Genomic DNA, 23,498 nt, shown 5'->3' with positions numbered 1-23,498 from the left:
GAGAGAGATGGAGAGAGAGAGAGAGACAGCGATGGAGAGAGAGAGAGAGCGATGGAGAGAGAGAGACAGTGAGTGAGAGAGATGGAGGGAGAGAGAGGAGAGAGAGATGGAGGGTGAGAGATTTTGCCCTGGAGTTAAACGTTTTTATATTTTTTATTTTGTTTAATTCGTTTTTTTCTCTTTAAGCCTCTCATCTGTTAGCGGCATGAAGTGCCTGTGGGTCATGTGGATACTCGCTTTATTTCTACAGCATTTATTCCTGCTGTTAGTTTTCATGCCATGAAGAGCAACACCACACACACACACACAAACACACACACACACACACAAACACACACACACACAGAGCTCGTTTTCTATTCAGCTCACTCAGTGGCGTTGCGTAACACTGCAGTTTAGCTGGCGTATTGATTAAACCAAAAGCTGAAAGGAGGAGGTGAGAGACACGGGGCACACACACACACACACACACACACACACACACTCTCCAGGCTGAAACAGGCAGCCAGCTAGATGAGATTGGACACGTTTTCCATCTGAGCACACAAGCTAAAAATAGCAGCAATCGCTTTATTGAAATGCGTTTGAAGCGGCGCTCTGAGACACGCTCGCATGTGACACGGCCATTTTGTCTTCATGTACATGGCTGCTAGCGCTGAAGTGCGTTTGTCTCTCTTTTTCGGCTGTTCTGTGACGTGTATCTGGGACACCCCCTACGGCCCACGCAGACGCAATGAAATTTTTTATTTTACTTAACATTCTGTCAGATTAGCTCATATCTTAGCTACCTGGCTAATGTTAGCAGTGACAATTAGATTTTTTTCCCTCAGAAATCAGATAAGTTATCTAAAATTTTCTGGCTAGCTAGTGTTAGACGTGAAGAGCATGAAAATCTGTGAAAATGAACTCAGAATCCTGTCAGAAATCCTGTCAGGTTAGCGTATGTGCTAGCTAGCTAAATACGATTTAAAATCCTCACAGAAACACCATCATGTCATTTCATTTAAAAAAATTATTGCAAAGATTTTATTTAAAAATATCCGGTCAGAAATCCTGTCAGGTTAGCTTATGTGCTAGCTAGCATAACATAAAACCAATCATGTCATTTCATCAAAGGTAACTGGTTAATGCTAGCAGTAAAGATCACAAAGATCTTTATCAGAAAAGATCCTATCAGAAATCCTGCAAGGTTCATGTGTGTTAGCGTGTAGCAACCGTTAACAGAGAGGAAACATTTTAAGACTTTGCAACTCTAAAGTTTTATATTAAAATGTTGTGACTTTAATTAACTTATCCTTTTTTAAATACTTTTAAGTAAAACTTTAACCAAAACTAATACCAGGTTAGTCAGATATAGCTTAAAATTCTTCTCAAAATTTCTGTCAAGTTGTCAGTGTTAGGCATCTAACTAGCATTAGCAGCAAAATGATGCACATATAGTATAGTAGTTATGGCTAAGTCCAATCAGAAATTCCTTTATGGCTAACACTACTGGTTATTAGTTATCACATGTTAGCCAGGTGTGTACAGCTAATTATAATGAATGATATTTTACATTAGCTAGCAGTTATAAAAACTAGTATCAGTTTGAGTATAACTAAAATTTAGATTAATTATCTAAGGTTATTTAGCTGGCTAGTGTTAGCAGCGAGGATCAAGAAATGATTTAATATCCTGTCAGAAGTCCTGTCAGGTTAGCTTAAATGCTAGCTTGCTGTCTACAGATTTAAAGACTCTTTAGATCTTTCTAAGTAATGTTAAAATCCTCTCAGATGTCCACTCATACAAGTCCATTTAAAGTAACTGGTTATGGTTGGGGTGAGTTTGTAAATATTTATCAGAAATCCTGTCAGGTTAGCTTAAATGCTAGCAAGCTGGCTACACACTCTTAGCTCTTTCTAAGTAACGTTTAAATCCTCTCACACATCCACTCGTATAAGTCCATCTAAAGTAACCGGCTATAGTTAGTTGAATTTTGTAAATATTTATAAGAAATCCTGTCAGAAATCCCGTCAGGTTAACTTAAGTTCTAGCTAGCTAGCTAAGTAATTTAAAATTCATCAACGATAACTGGCTAATGCTAGCAGCAAAGATTTTATTTTTTAAAAATCCTGTCAGAAATCCTGTCAGGATAGCTTAAATGCTAGCTAGCTGGCTACAGACCTAAAGGCAATTTTAAACACTTTAGCTCTACCCAAGTAATGTTAAAATCCTCTCAGACGTCCACTCGTACAAGTCTATCTAGAGTAACCAGCTAGCAGAACTCTTTGACAGTGAACACAAAGACACGCCCACATTTCCATATAAGGGATGAAAGCCGCATTGTGCTCTTTGATATGCAAATAGACCCCGCTACCTGTAAGTAATGGAGTGATATAGAGAATCACCATTCACTAACGTGGCTTTGTATGAAAAGGCAATGCTTTTTTTCCCCTTAACCTTCTGTCAAGTTAGTCATCACACTCCAGCTAGCACTCGCAGAGGTGAAGGGCAACAACGCTTTAAACTGCTGCTCACGTACAAAGTCAGGAGGAGAGAAGTCACGTGTACAGACAGACGCTGGTATAGCCTAACAGAGCTGGGTGTCAATTTTTTTCTCCACCTCAAGACAAAGATCGGTCTTTCACAGACTCACGATCTCTCGGCCATCGAGTGAAACGTTAGACGGCTGCGTCAGCCTGGAGCCTGAGCCGAGGCTAAAGTACTGAAGCGGCAGTTCTCTCTCTCTCTCTCTCTCTCTCTCTCTCTCACACACACACACACACACACAGTATTACTCACCACAGTTTGGTAGTTGACCTGAATGACCTCATCACCTGCATGAATCTTCTTACAGAGGTCAGCAGGAGACTTCATTCACCCCGAGACAGAGAAAGAGACATTTTAGATTAATGGAATAAAAAATGAAACAAGATCGACGTGGAACTGAAGACCGTTTTGCTTCTTACAGTGTAAAATGGGTGGAGCTTAATCGCTAAAAGCTGACTAGTCTCCCAGAAAGCTTTAAACCAAAGCCATGTGGTCTGTTTGAGTAGGAGAACTTCAGTTGCTGCCAGCTAGCAAGTAAAAGTGAAGCTAACAGACCAACTGGAGCTAAACCTAGCAAGCAACTGCTAAGTTTTCAAACCCTAGCAAGCTAGCTGCATAGCCTACTGTGTAATTCACTACATGAAGAGTTAAAGCAAATGGCTTGTCGCCGCTAGTGTAGTGGTGAGAGAAGTATCATAGAAAATTTCTGACTAAACGTTTGTGTGTGTGTGTATGTGTGTACATGGTGTTATACTGCTGAAGTCATAGCATTTAATTTAGAAGATATGCAGTAAAATGAGCCGGATGACCATGAAAGATTGCGTTCTATATCCCGGCTATCAGGTTGTTATCGATCAGCAGTGACATGACTCAGCAGACAACTGATACAGCTAAGTGCTTGCTAGCGGTTGGTTTATTTTTTTGCCCGTAGCTCTGGCATTAGCTATAAGACTAGCTATGAGATTAGCTACGAGAGAGCTACAACTAGCTATGAGATTAGCTATGACTAGCTATGAGATTAGTTATGAGATTAGCTATGAGAGCTATGACTAGCTATGTGATTAGCTATGAGAGCTATGACTAGCTATGTGATTAGCTATGAGATTAGCTACAACTGGCTATGCGATTTGCTATGAGAGAGCTATGGGATTGGGTATGAGAGCTACAACTAGCTATGAGGTTAGCTATGAGAGCTATGAGATTAGTTATGAGACTAGCTACAAGAGCTATAACTAGTTATGAGATTAGCAATTCAACTCATTTGTCAAAGCATCTGTCATATGAACAAAAAAAAAAAGAGCTCTAAACCCGACAGTTTTAATCTCAGGAGCATCCTAACGCTAACCGACTACACTCCCTACTCAGGAAGAGTGTATCAGGATTCTGATCAGAAATAATAATTTAATAGCTGAAGTTAGCTAGAGTTTCTAAAGTAAAAGCTAAATGCTAAATATAGTGCTGGACTTTGCTTTCTCTGATGCGATACTTTTTTGCCCGTAGCTCTGACATTATCACAGCTTCGGGTCAGCGGTTCACAATAATGCGCTTGTACTGCTATATTCTCGAAAATAATCAATAGCGGTGCGTTCTATTGTATTAGCTACGTGAGTTTATGATGCTAGATAGCTAATAGAACACTGATGAGTCTTTGTCCAAGTTAAAAGTTGAACTCAGGGTGGTGCAGCAGCTTGAAACTCACGTTCTCGGTGGTGCCGGTGATCACGTGTAGCCCGTCGTATGTGGATTTAATATACATACCCTGAGAGACAGGAGACAGAGATGGAAAAGGCTAGTAACCTCACGCAGGTGTTTAGTGTTGTTGTTGTTGTTGTTTACTCACCAGACCCTCATTGGGCAAAACGTTGGTGAGGTGGACGACCTCCAGGTGGGCGGACTGAGACACCAATGAATCAGACGACAGAGAGATGATGTGCTCGCAGATTCCTGACAGAGTCTTACACTGACACAGAGAAGGAGACAACCAGAGCCAGATTACTGATGTTAACTGTGCTAAAGCAGAGCTACGACTAACTAGTGTGTGTGTGTGTGTGTGTGTGTGCGTGTGTTCGTGTGTGTGTGTGTGTGTGTATTTGGCTAGAACTACATAGTGTCCTCATTTCTTGTTTCCAGTCTTTTTCTTTTTTTTTTCTTTTATTCTCTCTGTTCTGACTTCAGAAAAAACTCTGACCTGCTTTCTGTTACTCTCTTATTTATGAGCGCTGCAGAGCAAACTAACACACTCTAACTGACACTCTAAATCTCTCTCTCTCTCTCTCTCTCTCTCACACACACACACACAGTCTCTCTATCTCTCTCTCTCTCTCTCTCTCTCTCTCTCTCTCACACACACACACAATCTCTCTCTCTCTCTCTCTCTCTGTCCTGAAAAGGCATTAATAGCTTTGCAAGAGCTCAAGGATAAAGCCATGAGGATCTGCATAATTTACCATCATTCACACACACACACACACACTGTCTGAATACAGAAAAAAAGGCGAGGAAAATGACTCCATTTCATCGACAAGCTCAAATGGAACTCGTGATTAAAGCAGCCAGGGCACTGTTGCTAAGCAACCAGAACTTATCAACGTAAAGCATGGAAACTAGCTGGTGACTGATGCTAACGACTAAGCTAGCTAGCACAATGCGGTTTATATAGACAGCTAAAGGCTTGTGACAGAAACAATAACCAGGAAAAGATCCGGAATAGCGACATTTCCCTCAGACATGTTGGAAAACAAACTCTGTATGGCTGAAAACGACACTGTAATACCATGTAGCATAAACCGCTAACTAGACTCCTGTCAGTTCCGCCATTTTGAGTTTAGGGAAGACAAAATGTGAATGTTAGCACGTTAGCAACAGCTGACTCACAAGAAATCTGTGTGTTTGTGAAACACTCACCACATGGAGGATTTTATTCTCTGTTTCATACACGGTACAGTCCTGAAACACAATCACAAACGTTACACAATATAGATTTCTACGTTTTTTAAATTCTAAATATATGCTAATTTACTTCATTAAACAAAATTAAACACACAAGCATGCTGACACAAATGCAGACACACACACACACACACCTGTTGCACTATGGTGGTTAACTCGAGACAGAGTTGGACAATGTTGTTCTTCAGCACTGAATATTCAGTGACACTGACAAACGGTGACCTGCAACGAAGCACACACACACACACACACACACAAGTGAAGGGTTTTATTAAGCAGATGGTACACGCTACCAACACGTAACTACAGAATATACACTGGCAAATAAAGAAGTTCACAACAGAGTTAGCCTCGAGGCTAACGCATATCATGCAGGACCGCATTTGTTCTATTAGCTTCCCGATACAGATTTCACAAACACAATTCCTTAGATAGGAAGAGAGCACTAGATTAGCACAGATTAGTGAATGACAGCGACAGTCCCTCAGTTTTTTTCTCTCAGCTTGCAGTTAATACCTGTGTTTGCTAACCTTGGTTGCTAGCAATAAACAAATTTTTTTTAGCTTTTCTATTCATTTGATTTTGCTAAAAAATAGATGTGCTTCACTCGTGTCAGATTCCGTCTTGCTAACATTGTCTTGCCATTTTAACATACTCACATATAAGCAATGTCTATTACAAGTATTAGCTGTAGCCTACATGCTAATTCTCACATGGTATGAAGTGATACAAATTCCAGACGCATATTTGCTAACGTTCAGCCACCGATACGTCACTTTAGTTTCTGTGGTTTGGGTGAAATGGGAAAATGGCTAGTTCGTAGAAATCACTTCCGTCAAATTTAGCCCCGCCCTAATTGGAAGTCTCACATTTCTGGTCTGTGCGAAGGATAGCTATTTTGTATATGTATCTGCATCTGTGCTTTAGCCATAAAGCTACATACAGTAAATACACACAAGCCTATCTTGGATATATTGAGACGCTCAGTGTTGTTCAGCTCGACTGGATTTAATTGATTTTTTTCCATTTTAATTAATTCAGTTCAAGCAAGTTCTGGGTCATTGTAAGTGAACTGCATTAAACTATGGGCATAGAGAAAAGGATTAGCTGATTAGCAAGGATTAGCAATGGGGGTCAATTAGAGATGATGTGATGGGTTGGAGATCAGTGAGTTGGGAATGGGGAGGGGTGGAGTTCCGGGTGGGGGGAGGATGGTGTTCAGGGTGGAGTTCAGCATCATGCTCAGGGAGGAGTTCAGTTAGGAGTTCATGGTCATGGTCAGGGTAGAGTTCAGGGTGGAGTTCGGGGTCATGTTCAAGGTGGAATCCAGGGTGGAGTTCAGAGTAAAGTTCAGGGTGGGGTCCAGTTAGGAGTTCAGGGTGGTGTTCAAGGTGGAGTTCAGGGTCATGTTCAAGGTGGAATCCAGGGTGGTGTTCAGGGTGGAATTCAGGGTGGAGTTCAGGGTCATGTGTCAGGTCGTCTCACCTGTCCAGCCAGGCTAGCAGGTTCTTAGCGGCTCCGATCAGATCCACCACGCTGGTGAGGAAGTCATTGGGCAGCCGTCGACACACCCGGCCATCATAGTGACCACCACGCCGCCGGCCCGTGATAAAGTTCTGCAAGTTTTTAGCTGAAGCGTTGAGCTTGTGGGAGAGAGAACGCAGGTTCTCCGTCTCAAGGCCATAGTTCTGTAATCAGAGTTTTGTGTAGTTACTTCATTACAAACATATTTTTAAGATTAACCCCTAACCGTTACCCCAAACCCTTGATGTTTGTCTGTCGTAGTCAAAGATGACCTACCCCAAAACCTAATCCTAATCCTACTCCAACCCCTAACCCAGACCCTTACCACCCCTAATCTACCCCAAAAACGAAATCCTAACCCTATCCCTACCCCTAACCCTACCCTGACACTTAACTACAAGCCCTTACCCCATAGCTCAACCCTATCCCTACTCCTAGCCCTAACCCTACCCCAATTTCCCCAGCCCTACCCCAACCTTACCCCTACACTTAACCTTAATCCCTTACCACCCTAGCCCTAATGCTACTCCTACCCCTACACTTAATCTCAAAACCTTACCCCATAGCACTAACCCCACCCATACTTCTAGCCCTAACCCTATCCCTAACCCTTACCCCTAGCCCTAACCCTTACTTCCCTAGCCCCAACCCTACTTCTATCCCTAACCCTGTCCCTTACTCACTTACCTCAACCTTACCTCTAACCCTAACCAATACCCCAAATGTGTAATTTATAAATTTGTTTCTAAATTTAAACTTACACATTTAAACCATGTGACTATACAGTGCATCCGGAAAGTACTCACAGCACTCCAGCCTTATTCCAAAATGGATTAAATACAAACAATACCCCATAATGATAACATGAAAAGTTTGTTTGAAATCTTTGAAAATTTATTAAAAATATAATGCTACAAGCTTGGCACACCTATTTTTAGGCAGTTTCTCCCATTCTTCTTGTAGGGCCCCTCAAGCTCCATGAGGTTGGATGGGGAGAGTCGGTGCACAGCCATTTTCAGATCTCTCCAGAGATGTTTGGGTTCGAGTCTGGGCTCTGGCTGAGCCACTCAAGGACATTCACAGAGTTGTCCCTTAGCCACTCCATTGGCTGTGTGCTTAGGGTCACTATCCTGTTGGAAGATGAACCATTGCCCCAGTCTGAGGTCCAGAGCACTCTGGAGCAAGTTTTCATCAAGGATGTCTCTGTACATTGCTGCATTCATCTTTCCCTCTATCCTGACTAGTCTCCCAGTTCCTGCTGATGAAAAACATCCCCACAGCAAGATGCTGCCACCACCATGCTTCACTGTAGGGATGGTACTGGCCAGGTGATGAGCGGTGCCTGGTTTCCTCCAGACATGATGCTTGCCATTCAGACCAAAGAGTTCAATCTTTGTTTCATCAGACCAGAGAATTTTGTTTCTCATGGTCTGAGAGTCCTTCAGACGCCTACTGAGGAGTGGCTTCCATCTGGCCACTATACCATACAGACCTGATTGGTGGAGTGCTGCAGAGATCTTCAGATTATTCTTCTCAAAGGTTCTCCTTTCTCCACAGAGAAACGCTGGAGCTCTTTCAGGGTGACCATTGGTTTCTTGGTCATCTCCCTGACTAAGGCCCTTCTCCCCCGATCGCTCGGTTTGGCCGGGGGGCCCACTCTAGGAAGAGTCCTGGTGGTTCCAAACTTCTTTCAATAACGGATGATGGAGGCCACTGTGTTCATTGGGACCTTCAATGATGCAGAAATTTTTCTGTACCCTTCCCCAGATCTGTGCCTCCATACAATCCTGTCTCGGAGGTCTACACACAATTTCTTGGAGTTCATGGCTTGGTTTGTGCTCTGACATGCACTGTTAACTGTGGGACCTTATATAGACACATATGCATCTTTCCAAATCATGTCCAATCAACTGAATTTTCCACAGGTGGACTCCAATCAAGTTGTAGAAACATCTCAAGGATGATCAGTGGTAACAGGATGCACCTGAGCTCAATTTTGAGTGTCATGGCAAAGGCTGTGAATACTTATAGTGAGGGAAAAAATTATTTGATCTCCTGCTGATTTTGTACATTTCCCCACTGACAAAGAAATGATCAGTCTGTAATTTTAATGGTAGGTGTATTTGAACAGTGAGAGACAGAATAACAACAAAAAAATCCAGAAAAACGCATTTCAGGAATGTTATACATTGATTTGCATTTTAATTAATGAAATAAGTATTTGATCCCCTATCAATCAGAAAGATTTCTGGCTCCCAGGTGTCTTTTATACAGGTAATGAGCTGAGATTACAGTAGGAGCACTCTCGGGGAGTGCTCTTAATCTCAGCTTGTTACCTGTATGAAAGACACCTGTCCACAGAAGGAAGTAATCAATCAGATTCCAAACTCTCCATCATGGTCAAGACCAAAGAGCTGTCCATGGATGTCAGGGACAAGATTGTAGACCTACACAAGGCTGGAATGAGCTACAAGACCATCGCAAAGCAGCTTGGTGAGAAGGTGACAACAGTTGGTGCGATTATTCCCAAATGGAAGAAACACAAAAGGACTGTCAATCTTCCTCGGTCTGGGGCTCCATGCAAGATCTCACCTCATGGAGTTTCAATGATCATGATCAACACTGGAGGATTTTGTCAATGATCTCAAGGCAGCTGGGACCATAGTCACCAAGAAAACAATTGGTAACACACTACGCTGTGAAAGACTGAGATCCAGTAGCGCCCGCAAGGTCCCCCTGCTAAAGAAAGCACATGTACAGGCTCATTTGAAGTTTGCCAGTGAACATCTGAATGATTCAGAGGAAAACTGGGTGAAAGTGTTGTGGTCAAATGAGACCAAAATCCAGCTCTTTGGCATCAACTCAACTCACTATGTTTGGAGGAATGCTGCCTATGACTCCAAGAAGACCAGCCCCACCATCAAACATGGAGGTGGAAACATTATGCTTTGGGGGTGTTTTTCTGCTAAGGGGACAGGACAACCGCACCGCATCAAAGGGACGATGGACAGAGCCATGTACCGTCAAATCTTGAGTGAGAACCTCCTTTCCTCAGCCAGGGCATTGAAAATGGGTCATGGATGGATATTCCAGCCTGACAATGACCCAAAACACATGGCCAAGGCAACAAACCCAGACCTTAATCCCATAGAAAATCTGTGGAGGAAGCTGAAGGTTCGAGTTCAAGGTTCAAGGTTCAAGGTTTTCTTTATTGTCAATACCACCATATGTACAGACATACAGAAGAATCGAAATACCATTTCTCTTCTCTCGTCAGTATTAACACTGTACTTACAGTTAGTCAACAAAGAACAGATTTGTGATGGTACCAGCAGTATACTTATAATAAATAGATATAAATAAACCAGTGAAAAATAAGTTGAACTTCTGAATGGATATATATCTGAGTAAGTGTAAACAGTGAATTCTATTAAATATACAAATATATTCAAGGTGCAAATAAGCTGAAGATAGATGTAAACATGAACATAAACATGAAGATAAATGTAAACTTCTAAAAAAAGTTAGGTAGAAAAACAGCATGTACAATAGCAGCAGTATGAGTAGTGCAATAAGACTGTAAGGTGTAAAGTGCAAAACAGTGTGAGATTGAAATAGTTCGTGCATGTATGCTAAAACATGTAATGTAAGAACAAGTGTTTGTAAACAGTCCAGTTTGCATAGAATTTTGTCGACAGTATAAAGTGTCTAATGTGCAATAAAGTGTGGGTGAGCTGTAATTTCAGAGTCCAGGAGTAGGTATGGGAGGAGGGATATGATTGACAGAGTTCAGCATCCTGACAGCCTGATGGATGAAGCTGTTTGAAAGTCTTGTGGAGCGAGCCTGGAGGCTTCGGTACCTTCTCCCTGAAGGCAGGAGGCTGAAGTAGAGGTTTGATGGGTGTGAACCATCTGCTGCAATGCTGATGGCTCTACTAGTGAGGCGGGTATGGAAGATATCCACAAGGGAGGGCAGAGAGACACCGATGATCTTGCCGGCTGCTTTCACTATGCGTTGGAGAGTCCTTCGACAGGAGGCAGTGCATCCTCCGTACCACACAGTGATGCAGCTGGTGAGAATGCTCTCAATGGTGCCCCGGTAGAAGGAGCACACGATAGGAGGCGGGACTCGTGCTTTCCTCAGTCGGCGAAGAAAGTAAAGGCGTGACTGAGCTTTCTTGGCCAGCGATGTGGTGTTTGTCGTCCAGGAGAGGTCCTCAGAAATATGCACCCCTAGGAACCTGGTGCTGTTCACCTGCTTCACTGCAGCACCGTTGATGGTTAGTGGGGGATGCTGTGGTGGTCCTTTCCTGAAGTCAATGACGATTTTTTTTTTAGAAGTTTATTGTCATTGTACTATTTGCATGTACAACGAAATTTAAAAGTGCCAACCAGTCAAGTGCAGCAGTCATACATACATTTCTGATTTCTTTGGTCTTCCCCATGTTGAGGAAGAGATTGTTGTCGGCACACGACTGGACCAGACAACTCACTTCGCTCCTGTAGTTGGCCTCGTTGTTGTTAGTGATGAGGCCCACTACAGTTGTGTCGTCTGCGAACTTTATGATGTGGTTGGTGTTGTGGCTGGGTACACAGTCGTGGGTCAACAGGGTGAAGAGCAGCGGGCTGAGCACGCATCCTTGTGGCGACACTGTGCTCAGTGTGATGGTCTTAGACGTTTTTCCGCCGACTTGTACATTCTGTGGTCTGTCTGACAGGAAGTCCAGAACCCAGTTACAGAGTGGGGAGTTGATTCCTAGGTGTCTTAGTTTACTTATGAGCTGCTGGGGGACGTTTGCTGGGGGAGTTGCCAAACGTCAGCCACAAAACCTTAATGACTTGGAGAGGATCTGTAAAGAGGAGTGGGCCCAAATTCCTTGAGATGTGAGATGTGTGCAAACCTGGTGGCCAACTACAAGAAATGTCTGACGTCTGTGATTGCCAACAAGGGTTTGCCACCAAGTACTAAGTCATGTTTTGCAAAGGGGTCAAATACTTATTTCACTCAATAAAATGCAAATCAATGTAGAACTTTTTTGAAATGTGCTTTTCTGGATTTTTTTGTTGTCATTCTGTCTCTCACTGTTCAGATAAACCTACCATTAAAATTACAGACTGATCATTTCTGTGTCAGTGGGCAAACGTACAAAATCAGCAGGGGATCAAATCATTTTTTCCCCTCACTGTATGTACATGTGATTTTTTTTCGTTTTTTTTTTTAATTTAAATAAAATTGCAAAGATTTCAAACAAACTTCTTTCCCCTTGTCATTATGGGGTATTGTTTGTAGAATTTCGAGGAAAATAATGAATTTAATCCATTTTGGAATAAGGCTGTAACATAACAAAAAGTGAAGCGCTGTGAATACTTTCCAGATGCACTGTATATCAGGATTATTATCTATCAGTTCTTATGCTTTTACATCAAATCACTGTAAAGATTTTTGAGCTCCTCCGCTCTGTTCTGTAATAAATAGGACGTGATCTACGATGCTGTGTGTTGAAGGGAATTTGAAAATAGACACCAAAGCATTTACATTCATAATAAAGCCATGACTTACAACATTCCAGCCTTGTTAATATGCAAATGCATTGGAATACGAAATCTTTAAGTAATTAAAATTTTCTAAAAGAATTTGACAGCCCTGGAGTTCATACACTATCTGTTCTGCTGATGTGTGTGTGTTTTAGTGGCAGGTTAAGAACCACGTTGTAGTTGTCATGGCAACACCAGGCTGTGTCTCTCACAATTAATATAGTCTTCTATCTTCATTCAGTCTCGTTCTCTCTATCCAGAATCTACACTGTGTGGTAGGTGGGGTTTTTTTTAGAACAAGTAAGATTTTGTAAAACACACACACACACACACACACACTTTGCTCACTGTTTGGCTTGTGTTCTTCCTGCTGGGTGCTAATCATACAGTGGGAAGTAGAGTGATTAATCTCAGCTGTGTCATTAATGCAGAGTAAACACGTCATTAGCACTCTAAAACACACACACACACACTTGCGCACACATATACACACTCACTCATTCACACCTAAATACATGAACAGTACATGCACTATTTATTTATGCTGAGTGTCATTATTATTTTTATTTATTTCATTTTTGTTAATTGTATAGTAACTGTGTGTGTGTGTGTGTGTGTGGGCACTGGGCCTCACCAGAGCACAGAGCAAGTCTACTGCTTCGAGGATGAGCTCCTGATGGCCGATACGCGTGACACCGAGCTCTTCAAGCTCCTGATGGGTGATGTGCAGCAGCTGCTCGCCAGAAATCCTCTCTCTCTCAAACACTCGCACATACTGCAGCAAACAGTCGTCCAGTCCTGAGAGAGAGAGAGAGAGAGAGAGAGAGAGAGGCAGACAGACAGACAAAGAGAGATAGAGAGAGAGAGAGAGAGAGAGAGAGAGGATGGGGGTATAGATAGGAGGAGAGTGAGAGAGGATGAGAGAGACACAGAGACAGAGAGCATGAGAGAGAGAGAGAGAGAGAGAGAGAGAGAGAAAGTTAGATCCTTCTTCACAAGTCAGTCCCTATTATGCATTAGGAGTAAATAGGATTACAGTAAGTGAGTTAGAATGAAATAAACGATGGTAAGTAAAAGAAGCTCCTCTGACAAACAGTGTGGATATCATCAGACAGGGTTTACTATCAGAGCTCACTGTTGCAGATCTGTGCCAGCTTCACTGCTGCTGACCACAGAGGAACATACAGAACCAGAGAACCATGAAAGTCAGATGTAAAAACCGGCTTAGGATCACAGACACAGAACTACACACCTTAAGACCTACAAGAAGTACAAGAACGTTCCTCTATCACACACCAGCTAGTGGCTGGAAAGGGTGAAACCTGACACGTGTTTCTCCTGAGACGCCTCTGAGAGACACCTGAAAGCACCAATCACATGCTCAGAGATAAGCGGGTTCTCATCCCTCTTCCTCATACACGAGCTCATGGTTAGATCACATCACTGGCAAAGACAGAGAGATCTCCAGGTTCTCTCCAGGAGTTGTGCCACTCAGGGGCCATAGAACAACATATGAGAATTAAAATTTTATGGATCTATAGAGAGGCTCAGGAAGAACAAACAGAACTCTAACACTATAAAAATCTAAAAGTTTGCAGACCTATGAGAAGAACTACAGGACCTGAGAAACTCTAGAGCTATAAGAAGAATATGAAGAATTCTATAGCTATCAGAAGAACCTAGAACCTAGAGCTACAAGAAAGACCTGAAGAACTCTAGAGCTATGGAAGAACCTACAGAACTCTTGAAGAATAAGAAGAATCAGAAAAACTACAGAGCTATAAAAAGAACCTGCAGAACTCTAGAGCTATAAGAAGAAGCTACAGAACTCTAGAAGTATAGCAAGAAACAGAAGAACTCTAAAGCTATAAGAAGAACCAGAAGAACTCTAAAGCTATAAGAAGAATCTACAGAACTCAACAGCTATGAGAAGAACCTACAGAACTCTAGAAGAATAAGAAGAACCAAAAGAACTCTAGAGACATGCGAAGAACCAGAAAAATACTAGAGCTATCAGAGGAACCTGAAAACCTCTGGAGCTATAATAAGAACCTACAGAACTATAGAAGCACAAGAAGAACCAGAACTCTAAAGCTATAAGAAAAACCTGGAGAATTAGAAGAGCTACAGAACTCTAGACCTAAAAAGAACCCAAATAACCCTAGAGAGATAAGAAGAACCAGAAGAAATCTAGAGCTATAAGAAGAACCAAAAGAACTCTAAAGCTATAGGAAGAACCTACAGAATTCTAGAGCTATAAAAAGAACCTACAGAACTCTGAAGCTATAAGAAGAACCAGAAGAACTCTAGAAGTATAAGAAGAACCTACATAACTCTAGAACTATAAGTAGAACCAGAAAAGCTCTATAAGAAGAAGCTACAGAGCTCTAGAGCTATAGGAACAATTGTCTGTCTCACAGAAGAAAACACGCAGTGCGTAAATGTAGGATCATAAAAAAATCACATGCAACACACAGTGACACCAAACAGTTATAAATAGATAAACTAGTCAGGGGTAAGGAGCAATACATGAGATCAATTAGCTGCCATAGCAACATGCTTACACGAACAGGAAATTATGACCATATAAGGAAAGCGAGGGGTAAAACAGCGTATGAAATAAAATGGGTCAGAATCTGAGGAGACATGTCAGTGTGCATGGTGACAGGCGCTTGTGCAAATGGAGGAAGAAACCATGCAGAGGCTGTTCAGGAGAAAAGGGGGGAAATAATTAAAAAAAAAAAAAAAAGATTTTGGCATGAGCTTTTCAGTTTTCCAGCAAGAAACACATCGTAATAAAAGCAGCTCAGATTCTCAGATTGAAGCATGAATCTGTCCTGTGTGTGTGTGTGTCCTTTAGTTTAATAGGCTCTTATGTTCACGATTCAGTCATCATAGCTCCCTGGCAAGAATTTCTTGGAGGTAAGCCTCATGCTCATGCTAAAGAAAAAAAAAGTCATCCATTTCCTTTTATACACACACACACACACACAGAGCTCTTGTTAGGGCTTATATTATGGGCTAAACCTATAAGGACTAAGGTCTAAGAATTTAATAAATTAAGCTGTGTAGTAATGCAATAATAACTGGTGTTGTGTAGTATAGAGCAGTAATAACTGGTGTTGTGTAGTATAGAGCAGTAATAACTGGTGTTGTTTAGTAGAGCAGTAATAACTGGTGTTGTGTAGTAGAGCAGTAATAACTGGTGTTGTTTAGTAGAGCAGTAATAACTGGTGTTGTGTAGTAGAGCAGTAATAACTGGTGTTGTGTAGTATAGAGCAGTAATAACTGGTGTTGTTTAGTAGAGCAGTAATAACTGGTGTTGTGTAGTATAGAGCAGTAATAACTGGTGTTGTTTAGTAGAGCAGTAATAACTGGTGTTGTGTAGTAGAGCAGTAATAACTGGTGTTGTTTAGTAGAGCAGTAATAACTGGTGTTGTTTAGTAGAGCAGTAATAACTGGTGTTGTGTAGTAGAGCAGTAATAACTGGTGTTGTGTAGTATAGAGCAGTAATAACTGGTGTTGTTTAGTAGAGCAGTAATAACTGGTGTTGTGTAGTATAGAGCAGTAATAACTGGTGTTGTGTAGTATAGAGCAGTAATAACTGGTGTTGTGTAGTAGAGCAGTAATAACTGGTGTTGTGTAGTAGAGCAGTAATAACTGGTGTTGTGTAGTAGAGCAGTAATAACTGGTGTTGTGTAGTATAGAGCAGTAATAACTGGTGTTGTGTAGTAGAGCAGTAATAACTGGTGTTGTTTAGTAGAGCAGTAATAACTGGTGTTGTGTAGTAGAGCAGTAATAACTGGTGTTGTTTAGTAGAGCAGTAATAACTGGTGTTGTGTAGTAGAGCAGTAATAACTGGTGTTGTGTAGTAGAGCAGTAATAACTGGTGTTGTGTAGTATAGAGCAGTAATAACTGGTGTTGTGTAGTATAGAGCAGAAATAACTGGTGTTGTGTAGTATAGAGCAGTAATAACTGGTGTTGTGTAGTAGAGCAGTAATAACTGGTGTTGTGTAGTAGAGCAGTAATAACTGGTGTTGTGTAGTAGAGCAGTAATAACTGGTGTTGTGTAGTATAGAGCAGTAATAACTGGTGTTGTGTAGTATAGAGCAGTAATAACTGGTGTTGTTTAGTAGAGCAGTAATAACTGGTGTTGTGTAGTAGAGCAGTAATAACTGGTGTTGTTTAGTAGAGCAGTAATAACTGGTGGTGTGTAGTAGAGCAGTAATAACTGGTGTTGTGTAGTAGAGCAGTAATAACTGGTGTTGTGTAGTAGAGCAGTAATAACTGGTGTTGTGTAGTAGAGCAGTAATAACTGGTGTTGTGTAGTAGAGCAGTAATAACTGGTGTTGTGTAGTATAGAGCAGTAATAACTGGTGTTGTGTAGTAGAGCAGTAATAACTGGTGTTGTGTAGTAGAGCAGTAAAAAGTGGTGTTGTGTAGTAGAGCAGTAAAAAGTGGTGTTGTGTAGTAGAGCAGTAATAACTGGTGTTGTGTAGTAGAGCAGTAAAAAGTGGTGTTGTGTAGTAGAGCAATAATAACTGGTGTTGGGTAGTAGAGCAGTAATAACTGGTGTTGTGTAGTAGAGCAGTAAAAAGTGGTGTTGTGTAGTAGAGCAATAATAACTGGTGTTGGGTAGTAGAGCAGTAATAACTGGTGCTGTGTAGTAGAGCAGTAATAACTGGTGTTGTGTAGTAGAGCAGTAAAAAGTGGTGTTGTGTAGTAGAGCAATAATAACTGGTGTTGGGTAGTAGAGCAATAATAACTGGTGTTGTGTAGTAGAGCAGTAATAACTGGTGCTGTGTAGTAGAGCAGTAAAAAGTGGTGTTGTGTAGTAGAGCAGTAGTAACTGGTGTTGTGTAGTAGAGCAGTAATAACTGGTGTTGTGTAGTAGAGCAGTAATAACTGGTGTTGTGTAGTAGAGCAGTAATAACTGGTGTTGTGTAGTATAGAGCAGTAATAACTGGTGTTGTGTAGTAGAGCAGTAATAACTGGTGTTGTGTAGTAGAGCAGTAAAAAGTGGTGTTGTGTAGTAGAGCAGTAAAAAGTGGTGTTGTGTAGTAGAGCAGTAATAACTGGTGTTGTGTAGTAGAGCAGTAAAAAGTGGTGTTGTGTAGTAGAGCAATAATAACTGGTGTTGGGTAGTAGAGCAGTAATAACTGGTGTTGTGTAGTAGAGCAATAATAACTGGTGTTGGGTAGTAGAGCAGTAATAACTGGTGTTGTGTAGTAGAGCAGTAAAAAGTGGTGTTGTGTAGTAGAGCAATAATAACTGGTGTTGGGTAGTAGAGCAGTAATAACTGGTGCTGTGTAGTAGAGCAGTAATAACTGGTGTTGTGTAGTAGAGCAGTAAAAAGTGGTGTTGTGTAGTAGAGCAATAATAACTGGTGTTGGGTAGTAGAGCAATAATAACTGGTGTTGTGTAGTAGAGCAGTAATAACTGGTGCTGTGTAGTAGAGCAGTAAAAAGTGGTGTTGTGTAGTAGAGCAGTAGTAACTGGTGTTGTGTAGTAGAGCAGTAATAACTGGTGTTGTGTAGTAGAGCAGTAATAACTGGTGTTGTGTAGTAGAGCAGTAATAACTGGTGTTGTGTAGTAGAGCAGTAATAACTGGTGTTGTGTAGTAGAGCAGTAATAACTGGTGTTGTGTAGTATAGAGCAGTAATAACTGGTGTTGTGTAGTAGAGCAGTAAAAAGTGGTGTTGTGTAGTAGAGCAATAATAACTGGTGTTGTGTAGTAGAGCAGTAATAACTGGTGTTGTGTAGTAGAGCAGTAATAACTGGTGTTGTGTAGTAGAGCAGTAATAACTGGTGTTGTGTAGTATAGAGCAGTAATAACTGGTGTTGTGTAGTAGAGCAGTAATAACTGGTGTTGTGTAGTATAGAGCAGTAATAACTGGTGTTGTGTAGTGTAGAGCAGTAATAACTGGTGTTGTGTAGTATAGAGCAGTAATAACTGGTGTTGTGTAGTATAGAGCAGTAATAACTGGTGTTGTGTAGTATAGAGCAATAATAACTGGTGTTGTGTAGTATAGAGCAGTAATAACTGGTGTTGTGTAGTATAGAGCAGTAATAACTGGTGTTGTGTAGTAGAGCAGTAAAAACTGGTGTTGTGTAGTATAGAGCAGTAATAACTGGTGTTGTGTAGTAGAGCAGTAATAACTGGTGTTGTGTAGTAGAGCAGTAATAACTGGTGTTGTGTAGTAGAGCAGTAATAACTGGTGTTGTGTAGTATAGAGCAGTAATAACTGGTGTTGTGTAGTAGAGCAGTAATAACTGGTGTTGTGTAGTATAGAGCAGTAATAACTGGTGTTGTGTAGTATAGAGCAGTAATAACTGGTGTTGTGTAGTAGAGCAGTAATAACTGGTGTTGTGTAGTAGAGCAGTAATAACTGGTGTTGTGTAGTATAGAGCAGTAATAACTGGTGTTGTGTAGTAGAGCAGTAATAACTGGTGTTGTGTAGTATAGAGCAGTAATAACTGGTGTTGTGTAGTATAGAGCAGTAATAACTGGTGTTGTGTAGTATAGAGCAGTAATAACTGGTGTTGTGTAGTATAGAGCAGTAATAACTGGTGTTGTGTAGTATAGAGCAGTAATAACTGGTGTTGTGTAGTATAGAGCAGTAATAACTGGTGTTGTGTAGTATAGAGCAGTAATAACTGGTGTTGTGTAGTATAGAGCAGTAATAACTGGTGTTGTGTAGTATAGAGCAGTAATAACTGGTGTTGTGTAGTATAGAGCAGTAATAACTGGTGTTGTGTAGTATAGAGCAGTAATAACTGGTGTTGTGTAGTGTAGAGCAGTAATAACTGGTGTTGTGTAGTATAGAGCAGTAATAACTGGTGTTGTGTAGTATAGAGCAGTAATAACTGGTGTTGTGTAGTGTAGAGCAGTAATAACTGGTGTTGTGTAGTATAGAGCACAATCCCACTGTTTACACTAACAAGTAGACACTAACACTAACAATAATGACTGCTGAATAAAGACATTTTACTGAGGACTAAATATAACACTGTAGAATAAAGATTACACTCAGGACTAAGGATTTACACTGAGGACCTAAACCTTTATACTGAGGACTAAAGATTTATACTCAAGACTAAAGATTTACAATAAGGACTAAATATTACACTGAGGACTAAAGATTTATACTCAAGACTAAAGATTTACAATAAGGACTAAATATTACACTGAGGACTAAAGCCTTAGACTAAGGACTAAAATTGTTCTGAAGACTAAAGAATTTACACTGAGGACTAAAGATTACCCTGAGGACAAAAGACTTAGACTAAGGACTAAAGATTTTACTCTGAGGACTAAAGATTTACACTCAGGACTAAATATAACATGGTGGAAAAAATATTTTACTGTGGACTAAAGATTTACACTGAGGACTAAAGATTTACACTGAGGACTAAATATAACACAGTGGAATAAAGATTACATTGAGGACTACAGACTTACTCTACGGACTAAAAACTTTACACTAAAGATTACACTGAGGACTAAAGACTTTACAATGAGGACTAAAGACTTTACACTAAATATTAAAGATTACACTGAGGACTAAGGACTTTACTCTGAGGAATAAAGATTACTCTGAGGACTAAAGATTTACACTCAAGACTTACAGATTTACACTCAATTGTAATAATTTACAATTAAAAACTAAATATTACACTGAGGACTAAAGTCTTATATGAAGGACAAAAGAATACTCTGAGGACTAAAGACTTACACTGAAGACTAAAGATTACTCTGATGACTAAAGACGTTTCATTAAGGACTAAAGACTTAAAATAAGGGCTAAAGTTTTAGACTAAGGACTAAAGATTACTCTGAGGACTAAGACTTTACACTGAGGACTAAATATTTACAATAAGGACTAAATATTACACTGAGGACTAAAGTCTTAGACTAAGGATTAAAGATTACTCTGAGGACTAAAGATTTAACATTAAGGACTAAAGACTAAAACCAAGGACTAAAGATTTAATATTAAGGACTAAAGACTAAAACCAAGGACTAAATATTACTCTGAGGACTAAAGACTTAACACTGAGGACTAAAGTCTCCTGATCTTGGGAACTCTCTGCACTGCAGGTGTTTATGAACTGTAACACCTTACAATTTAAATCATAAGGGAATTCTAATGAATGAATGAGCTGAACGAGTGTGTTAGTGCGGGAAAACCCCAAACACCACACACCAAACACCACACACCCAACACCACACTCCAAACCCCAAACACCACACACCAAACATCCAAACACCCAACACCACACACCACACACCCAACACCAAACACCACACAACCAACACCACACAACAAACACCCAACACCACAAAACCAACACCACACAACAAACACTATACACCAAACACCACACACCCAACACCAAACACCCAAACACCACCCACCAAACACCCAACACCACATGCCCAAACACCAAACACCACACCCCCAACACCACACAACAAACAATATACACCAAACACCACACACCCAACACCACATACACCAAACAACACACACCAATCACTCAAACACCACACCCAAACACCCAACACCACATACCCAAACACCACACACCCAACACCACACAACAAACACCAAACCCCACACACCAAACACCCAAACATCACACACCAAACACCCAAACATCACACACCACATACCCAAAAACCACACACCCAAACACCACACACCAAACACCCAAACACCACACACTGAACACCCAACACCCTATATCCAAACACCCACACACCCAACACCACATACCCAAACACCACACCCAACACCACATGCCAAACACAACACAACAAACACCACACAACAAACACCAAACACAGCAAACACCACACACCCAAGCACCCAAACACCACACAACAAACACCCAACACCACATACCCAAACACCACACAAAAAAAACCCACACACCCAACCCCCAACACCCAAACACCCAACACCACACAACAAACACCAAACACCACACAACAAACACCAAACACAGCAAACACCACACACCCAAGCACCCAAACACCACACAACAAACACCCAAACACCACACAACACACACACCAGAAACCGCACACCCAACCCCCAACACCCAAACACCCAACACCACAGGCCAAACACCACATGCCAAACACCACACAAACACCCAAACACCTCACACCAAACACCACACACACAAAACACCACACACCACATACTCAAACACCATACACCCAACACCACACACCAAACACCACACACCCACACACAAAACACCCAAGCACCACATGCCAAACACCACAGACCACACACCCAACACCTCACACCACAAAACCAAACACCACACAACACACAACAAACACACAAACACCACTCACCCAACACCACACACCACACAACAAACACCACTCACCCAACACCACACACCACACAACAAACACCACTCACCCAACACCACACACCACACAACAAACACCACTCACCCAACACCACACACCACACAACAAACACGACACAACAAACACCCAAACACCAAACCCCATCACTCAGTCCAATCTGAGATCAGATAAGAGAAATGTGTAGCAGAAACCTCCCATTGAGAGATGAGTCAGAGAGAGGAAACCCCTCAGAACATTATCACACACACACACACACACACTCTCTCTCTCTCTCTCTCTCTCTCTCTCTCAAAAAGAAATTTATATTCAGTTCATGCACGTGCTTTCTTCTCGCCAGTTATATCTAGAAGGCAAGTACTGCAGAGAGTTTGTACATAAATCAAACCACTTTCAGCTCGTCTCTAAAGGATGCTCCTGCTCCTGCTCCTGCTCCTGCTCCTGACCACTCAACACTCTGCAGAGGTTAAATTACAGCTGAGTAAAAAGATTACTACAAATATGACTGTCCTCAAGCTACAAGGCTAATGTCCATCTCCCTCCAAACAATTCCAAAAACAAAGAACCATACCAAACATACTCAACCATAACTCAAACATACCAATTGTTAAATTATCTGCAGCGGTCAACATTTACTAATCAAGTATCCTTCAATTAACACTGTATTAAACATTAATACCAATGTAATAAACAATGGTGTTACCTTCAGTTTAAATGAACGTTAAACTATATTGAAAAATTTATATAAACATTCAAACTTATGACAATTATTGTGTAATAACAAGCAATAAAGAGTCATTTACTGTTTTTTAAAAATAATTTTACTGAATTTTGGTTAAACAAAAGAGACGAAATGAAAGAGAGGTCGATTTCAGGAGGAATGATTTCATCTTACACAGTTGTGCTTCGTCTGATCTCCTTGTTGAGAAACGTCAACATTAACACAAGCACACATACATTTGAGGTGATTTAAGGAAAATGGTCAACAAATTTCATCACATTTCATCACCATGATGTAAACTGAATTCTTTTAAATAGTATTTTAAAGACACATCTCTGCTGTAACTGATCCTCCTCCTAACCCTGCGTATAAAACTACATCCACCTCATGATCATTCTTTAGGTAGTTTCTGAGCAGTAGTGTTTTTTTCCAGCAAAGGGGTGGAGCTAATTTCAGGGCCAGAAAATGTAACAGACCTCTGAAACAAACAAACAAACATAAAAACAAGACCCAATACATGACATAATTGTTGCAGCTTTTAATATCATCAAAATGATCCAAAAGTTAGATGTCTTGAAATGCATTCAGAAATTCCAGACTGCACCTTTAAAGGTGCATTTTTTTTTTTTGTACACTAACTTGTTGATAAAGTTTAGACATCAATGGTTCATCTTTGTTCCTTTGACCTAGAAAGATGCAGATAGTGCTGGTTTAAATCTTAATGAAAATGATGGTCCAGTTGTGTAAGAGTTTAAAGGTACACTTCATTCACGTTCCCATGCAAAAGATGTTCTCTTTGTGAAGGAAAAAAACCAGCCTTTTTTCGGCGAGTGTATAGAGCTGCATTT

At 40.9% G+C, this 23,498-nt stretch overlaps 1 protein-coding gene across 2 annotated transcripts in view; it reads right to left on the bottom strand.

Annotated features, from left to right (window-relative positions):
• Positions 1-23,498, bottom strand: part of si:ch211-26b3.4 (connector enhancer of kinase suppressor of ras 2) — a 39,164-nt gene that overhangs the window by 14,493 nt on the left and 1,173 nt on the right. For both annotated transcript variants that reach the window (XM_058383263.1, XM_058383264.1), the window contains exons 2-8: positions 13,172-13,335; positions 6,964-7,166; positions 5,613-5,700; positions 5,434-5,475; positions 4,370-4,489; positions 4,229-4,288; positions 2,782-2,850 (exon numbers count right to left, since the gene is read on the bottom strand). In XM_058383263.1, coding sequence (XP_058239246.1) covers positions 2,782-2,850; positions 4,229-4,288; positions 4,370-4,489; positions 5,434-5,475; positions 5,613-5,700; positions 6,964-7,166; positions 13,172-13,335 — 746 coding nt within the window. The remainder of the gene's footprint in view (positions 1-2,781; positions 2,851-4,228; positions 4,289-4,369; positions 4,490-5,433; positions 5,476-5,612; positions 5,701-6,963; positions 7,167-13,171; positions 13,336-23,498) is intronic.

The sequence above is a fragment of the Hemibagrus wyckioides genome, linkage group LG28 (assembly GCF_019097595.1).
Source record: "Hemibagrus wyckioides isolate EC202008001 linkage group LG28, SWU_Hwy_1.0, whole genome shotgun sequence".
In the NCBI taxonomy this organism is placed as follows: domain Eukaryota; kingdom Metazoa; phylum Chordata; class Actinopteri; order Siluriformes; family Bagridae; genus Hemibagrus; species Hemibagrus wyckioides.
Note: the sequence above shows the minus strand (reverse complement) of the source record. Positions and strands in the feature narration are given on the sequence as shown.